Source organism: Triticum aestivum, chromosome 7A (assembly GCF_018294505.1).
Source record: "Triticum aestivum cultivar Chinese Spring chromosome 7A, IWGSC CS RefSeq v2.1, whole genome shotgun sequence".
NCBI classification, from domain to species: domain Eukaryota; kingdom Viridiplantae; phylum Streptophyta; class Magnoliopsida; order Poales; family Poaceae; genus Triticum; species Triticum aestivum.
This window is the reverse complement of record NC_057812.1, coordinates 684,554,478-684,560,901: the sequence shown is the minus strand read 5'-3', so window position 1 is coordinate 684,560,901 and position 6,424 is coordinate 684,554,478. Positions and strand designations below refer to the sequence as shown.

Below are 6,424 nucleotides of genomic sequence, written 5' to 3'. Positions count from 1 at the left end.
CCGCCTACCTCCTCTCCCTCCATTGGCGCCCCCTTGCTAAAATTGGCGCACCGGGCTAAGTACCATCGTCCGTCGTGCATGCGCGCGCGGCTGCCGAAGCTGGACCGCGGGCGCGGCGGGGCGGGGCGGGGGCCGGAGCCGGGGCGAGGGCGACGATGGCGGTCATGGGGTCCGGCACCTGGCGCAAGGCCTACGGCGCCCTCAAGGACTCCACCAAGGTTGGCCTCGCCAACTTCAACAGCGAGTACAAGGTCAGCTCCTCCGATCCCTTGCAATGGTTGCCGCATACTCATATGTGTTCGTCTGATTATCCTGCATCCCGTTCCTCCTGTATCTGTCTGATTATCCTGCAAATTGACACATCAATTGCTAATGCGCCCCAGAAATTTCTGATCTTTGCAGGATCTGGATATCGCCATCGTGAAGGCGACGAACCACATGGAGTGCCCGCCCAAGGAGCGGCACTTCAGGAGTGAGTGGTTTCCCCTTCCTGACCATGCAATGCAGCATCCATGCGGCCTTGGTAAAATCTTTTTGCCGGATGCAGGGATAATGTTTGCGAACTCGGCAAATCGCCCGCGGGCCGACGTCGCCTACTCCATATGTACATTGGCCCGGAGATTGTCCAAGACCAAGAATTGGATAGTGGGTCTTGTTCCTCACTTGTTTGTTTATCTATGCCGATTGATGGTCCTTGATTCAGTCATCTCCATCCCTTCTCTCTTGGTTCTCCTAATTTTCCTTTCTGTCCATTGTGAGATGCATGAACAACAACTAGCAAGGAGTATTCATTTGGTGCATCGAAAAGGGCGTGCATTGACTAGTAATGTTTGCTACAGGTTGCGCTTAAAACATTGATAGTGATACATAGGTTACTGAGAGAAGGCGACGGGTCATTCAAAGATGACTTCCTGAGCTATTCATACAGAGGAAACATTTTGCAGCTTCCAAATTTCAGGGACGACTCGAGCCCATTAGGTTTGTTCTATCGCGCGTCATTCTGAGCTGCAGCAACCAACGAAAGCTCCCGCTCTTCTATTTCGGTATCTGATGCGACGCTCTCCTCCACCCCCTTTTGTCAGCATGGGATTCCTCTGCTTGGGTTCGCCTGTATGCATTCTACCTACATGAACGTGTCGAATGCTTTGGGGTTCTAAAATACGACGTCGAAGCCGATCGTCTGGTGAAATTACCCCAGGCTTCTGGCAAGGTAAACACTGATTTCTCATACAGTCCCAACAGTCAACACCCATTATGGTTTTGCTGATTTGGTTGTCATGACTGTAATGTTGGAGTGTTGGCACATTTACCCCAGGCACACAGTAGAACAAGAACCCTTCCATGTGAAGATCTTTTAGATCAGTTGCCTGCATTGCAGAAACTACTACAACGGCTTATTTCTTGCCAGGTTTGATTATAGGAAGACCGCGCTTCTTTGATACCATTCTTTCCTCTTGTTCATCTTCTTCACTGTCGCAGCCTGAAGGTACAGCCTGCACCAATCACCTTGTACAATATGCATTAGCCCTTGTAAGTACCAAATTTGTTATGCTTTTCTCCTTTTAGTTCACAAATAGTATGTATTTCCTATTGATCGTATGGATGTTTTATGGGCCTCAGGTTTTGAAGGAGAGCTTCAAAATATACTGTTCGATAAATGACGGCATCATCAATCTTGTTGATATGGTACTCTATACAATTCTTCTGAATGTCATCCTGCGTGTTCCCTGTATGCCCATAATCAATTTGTGAACATAAGTTCAGTTCTTTTTCTCTTGTCTGGATAGTATTTTGATATGGCAAAAATGGATGCTATCAAGGCCCTTGAAATTTATAAAAGAGCTGGCCAGCAGGTACAGAAAGTCAGTTTTTTTTTTCATCTTCTTCTTCTCCTTCCATATTGTTGGTAAACTAACCAGTTCATGTCACTCCATGATTTGATTTTGCCTATTTCACAGGCAGAAAAGCTTTCTGCGTATTATGACTACTGCAAAAATCTTGAGCTCGCCAAGACTTTCCAGTTTCCTACTTTGAGGCAGGTGTGCTTATTCATCCATTCAATATTCATCAATGTCTTAAGAGAATACAGAGGGAATATTTATGTATATAGCAGTCAATAGCTCCCAATTGGCCATGACCTATAGTCGTATTCGCAACTATTATTTTCTTGGATACTCCTGATTATACATGTCAATCAATTCATGTGCACTAAATCTCTGGGTGCGAGGATTTAGACATATAGTGATATATGTTGATGGGTTACTGATATGCAGCCACCTTCTTCATTCCTTGCAACTATGGAAGAGTACATCAGAGAAGCACCCAGTGTCAGCATCACGAGAAAGAGTGTGGTGAGTGCGTTCATTGTCAGTAAAATTGCAAGCAAAAAGGAAATCAAGACACTCAACATAAATCCACTATTGTTCTGTTAATTCTTGCTGTTGCTAGCAGAGTTCACCTAGTGACCACGAAGATGAAGCTCCACAGGAAACCGAGAAACCGGTTGAAGAGGAGAAAGAAGAGCCAGCAGAAGCTGCACCTGAAGAAGAGCCACCATATACCACTCTCTCAGAAGAAGATGAACCCCCACCATTGCCGCCAACCACTGGGGATCTATTAGTAACTCCGATCCACTATGTTCTGCCTTCATGCCAAATTAGTGCCTGCTTCTTTGAATCTTACACACTTGCTCCTATGCCGCTCGCAGAACTTGGATGAAGAATTGCACCCCATGATTGCAAACCTTGAACAAAGCAACGCACTTGCTCTTGCCATCGTGGAACCAGGTATGTACTGGATGTAATCAGCAAAACCACAAGTAGCAATTATGTTGTGATCCAATAAGTTTCATCTGCATTGGTGCTATTTTATGTTTCTAGAATGTTTATAATGTTTAAGGTTGTATCTGCTGCTAAATACCACATCATGACGTCGTGAGTAATGTAGGGAGTGAGAACAATGCCTCGGCCCCTCTAGACTTGTTTGCCGTTGACAAAGCTGGGTGGGAATTGGCACTGGTCGCTGCCCAGAGTAACCACACAAGCCAACCAGCTGTCAGCCAAGTGGTATGTATATGTTGCTATATCTTTAGATTCAATCTCTGCATAAGATTTTACACAGCTCACTAGTTGGCTCAGTTTGCATTTGTTGAGTTGTGATATGCTGAGCTGCAGAATCTAGTTAATTACGGGCAATTTTATCAATTCTCGTGATATTCTTCTGTTACATTCAAATTAGTAAAAAAAAAACTTTCAATCCCCAAAAAACAGAAATTTCTCAAATTAGTATTCAATCCCCAAAATCAGAAACAAAAGAAGTGCTTTTGAAAAGGTACCACAATGCCGAACACAGCATATAACTGCATGCAATTTTACTGATTCATCTGCATTTGCTCAGCAAGCCGGAGGGTTCGACAAGCTGCTGCTAGACAGCCTATACGAAGACGATGTGAGGAGGCAGCAAATCGCCAGTGTGACCTACAACGGCGGCGTCACGGTGAACCCATTTGACCCCAATGACCCGTTTGCCATGTCCAACAGCTTCGCGCCGCCATCGAATGTGCAGTTCGCCATGATGGGGCAGCAGCAGTACTACCAGGCACAGCAGCATGGCTACTTCCAGGTGCAGCAGCAGCAACAACATCAGATGGTGGCGATGCCGCCACAGACATACCAGCAGCAGCAGGCTCAGTACGCCGTGAATGCCGGATTATCCAACCCGTTCGGAGATCCGTTCAGTGCTCTCGTCACGACGGCAAATCCGCCAAAGCAAAACAATCAGATTTAGCCTGAATTGCGCAATCTTTGCTGTATCTTACTCTAATTTCGGTCAGTTGTATACCACTCTTCTAATTCTGAGGAGCAACTTGTATAGTTTGAACTTTGTAGATACTGTAAACCTTATGGAAATTGTGTAACATGTTTGGGAGATGATACAATCATTTGAATGCCATGACACAATTTCCACTATCGAACACATCTCCGCAAACACATGAGCATGTTTAACATCATCATCACACAACCTAGAAAAATCACCAGTAACTGAAACTGTTCAATTCACCCAAAAAGTCAGGCAGTAGCACAAGAGATGGTGACCACAGTACTACTGATCTCAATATTGATGAGTGTTGCACATGACAAGAAAAGGTTACACGAATTCAGTTAAGTTCTTATTTCCTCATGAAAGGGCATGAATTCATGTGTTCTACATATGTACAGTAGCAGAAACCCATAGATAGGTAATAATAAAAACATAAAACAGACAGGTCTTTCTTGATCCCCCACTTCACCCAGTGCGATGAAACTAGCGGTTCCAGTTCAGTCCTCTTCAGCTAGATCTGCATCCTCTACCAATCCCTCCACCTCCTCATCCGGGAAGCGTCCTGCATAAGGATTAATCCAGGTTTTAGTAAGGATGCAGGTGCAAGAACACAGTGTGTGATCAATTGATAAATGTTTTGTTTTGATGACAAGATGAGAACTAGAGATGAAATGCACTTGACTTATGCTTTGTTAATTTTATCGCACTAATCACTTCGATCACTAAGCCCGGAAGAATCGAATTTTACGGTAAATTGCTAAACAGGGCCACATGAGCTTGTATCGCAGAGCAAGACTAGTTTCTAAATCGTAGTGGATTCCACCGGCTGTCCTTGCGCTGCAAATAGGTGCCTATTCTGGGGCGTTTCGGGAATTATTTATTGATTTATTTATTTTTAATTGTTACTTGGAGAGGGGGAATGAAATGGGGGATCTGGGGCGGGACGGCCGCTCACCGTCGACGAAGTAGGCGGAGCAGGGGTATCCGCGGGAGGAGGAGGCGACGGCGCGGGCCTCGTCGTCGGAGAGCGGGGGCGGGAGCACCCCGATCCCGCCGCCGCGGGTGACGAGCTCGAGCAGGCCGAGGGCGGCCCCCGCGGGCCGCGGCGGCGCGTAGTAGGAGGTGCCGGGCCGGAAGGGCGCCCACTCGGGCTCGGACATGCGGGCCATGGCGCCGTCGATGGCCTCCTCGAGGCGCCGCTTGAGCGCGCCCGCGCCCTCCGCGGCCGCCGGCGACGCCCCCGCCGCGTCCAGCTCCAGCACCATCGCGCCCCCCGCGCCCGGGCGCCGCGTGTGGTTGGCGCGGCGGGCCACGGCCGCCGCGGGCCGGGCCCCCAGCCGCCGGGACAGGGTCGCCGCCGCCCGGGAGGAGAGCGCCCGCGCCATGCTTACCCAGACACGCGGCGGTGGTCGGAGGGGAGCTCGCCGTTCGCCGTGACCGGTGGAGACGCGCGCGTGGGTGGGGTGCGGGGTGGTCTCGCGAAGGTGGGGGGAGGGGTAGGTGGGTGGTAAATATAGCTGTCGGCCCGGGGGCCTATCCGCAAATAGGTCGGCACGGCTCCGTTCCGTCTCGGGCTGGGAACTGGTTTATTTTTTAAGACGGTTTTGCCCACCGGAAAAGACCAAACCACGGGCAAGTGGGCGTCGCCGACTGTTTCACGGTTTTGACAAGTTTACCCCTGGGAATCTCTTTTTGTAAATGTAGTGATGAATTTTCTTTTGCAAAAACCTCCTATCTACTCTAAAAAAAGCTTCTTATCTATCATCCACCATCAAACATCATGATGGGACAAAGAATAAGAGAAGTGACAAAAATTACATCTATATCTATAAATCAGCTAGCGACGACTACAACACCGGAACGAGTCGAAGGCGCGCGTCATCATCGCCCCTCTCACACTGGGGCCGAGCAAACATTTTTGTAGTAGTCAGTCCGGAAGTCGTCGTGTTAAGGCATCAAAGGACCAGCACATCACAACAACAACCGCAGTTTATAAGAGAGTCGTAGATTGAAATGATCTAACTTATAAACATATGAACACAGACGAACAAAGACCGGATCTACGCAGATCAACCAAAGACAAACATCAACCAAAACACGTGAGATCCGTCGAAGACTGATACGTCCATTTTGCATCATGTTTTTATATCGATATTTATTGCATTATGGGATGTTATTACACATTATGTCACAATACTTATGCCTATTCTCTCTTATTTTATAAGGTTTACACGAAGAGGGAGAATGCCGGCAGCTGGGATTCGATTTTTTGTCCAAAAGGACCCCCTGCCGAACGCTATTGTCAAAAAGGACTATCTGCAGATAAAAACGTCAAAAAGGACCCCCTGACTAGTGGCGACAGGTGCGGCAGGCGACACGTGGCACCTGCCGCCACACCAGGAGGCGGCGGGCCCCGCCGCCACCGCAGGAGGCGGCCGCGCTGTGCACAACGGATTCGGCACAGTGCAACGGAACGGGTGAGGCCAGGTGGGCCACGCCGCCACTGGCTGAGGCGGCCGCTGCTGCCCATGCCGCGCCCAGGCCGACAGCAGCATCTTCACGGGAAGCGAGGCGCGGGCCCGGCCGCCACCGGGTGAGGCGGCAG

General features: G+C 48.9%; 2 protein-coding genes across 3 annotated transcripts; one reads left to right on the top strand and one right to left on the bottom strand.

Moving 5' to 3' along the window:
- Nucleotides 1-6: 6 nt before the first annotated feature.
- On the top strand, nucleotides 7-3,940 carry LOC123149316 (putative clathrin assembly protein At5g57200). Of its 2 annotated transcripts, none has more exons than XM_044568949.1 (15): nucleotides 7-251; nucleotides 403-472; nucleotides 548-645; nucleotides 840-978; nucleotides 1,083-1,210; nucleotides 1,316-1,408; nucleotides 1,480-1,530; nucleotides 1,621-1,686; nucleotides 1,788-1,853; nucleotides 1,959-2,039; nucleotides 2,274-2,351; nucleotides 2,452-2,619; nucleotides 2,708-2,786; nucleotides 2,947-3,065; nucleotides 3,397-3,940. In XM_044568949.1, exons 1-15 carry the CDS (start codon nucleotides 156-158, stop codon nucleotides 3,784-3,786), a joined length of 1,722 nt encoding a protein of 573 aa, XP_044424884.1. In that variant the 5' UTR covers nucleotides 7-155; the 3' UTR covers nucleotides 3,787-3,940. The 2 variants fall into 2 exon arrangements, with proteins under 2 accessions (XP_044424884.1, XP_044424883.1); XM_044568948.1 differs by having other exon boundaries at nucleotides 2,449-2,619.
- A 150-nt stretch (nucleotides 3,941-4,090) lies between these two features.
- On the bottom strand, nucleotides 4,091-5,323 carry LOC123149317 (uncharacterized). The gene is made up of 2 exons (XM_044568950.1): nucleotides 4,775-5,323; nucleotides 4,091-4,381 (listed from the first exon to the last, which is right to left on the bottom strand). Exons 1-2 carry the CDS (start codon nucleotides 5,202-5,204, stop codon nucleotides 4,317-4,319), a joined length of 495 nt encoding a protein of 164 aa, XP_044424885.1. The 5' UTR covers nucleotides 5,205-5,323; the 3' UTR covers nucleotides 4,091-4,316.
- Between the last annotated feature and the right edge of the window lie 1,101 nt (nucleotides 5,324-6,424).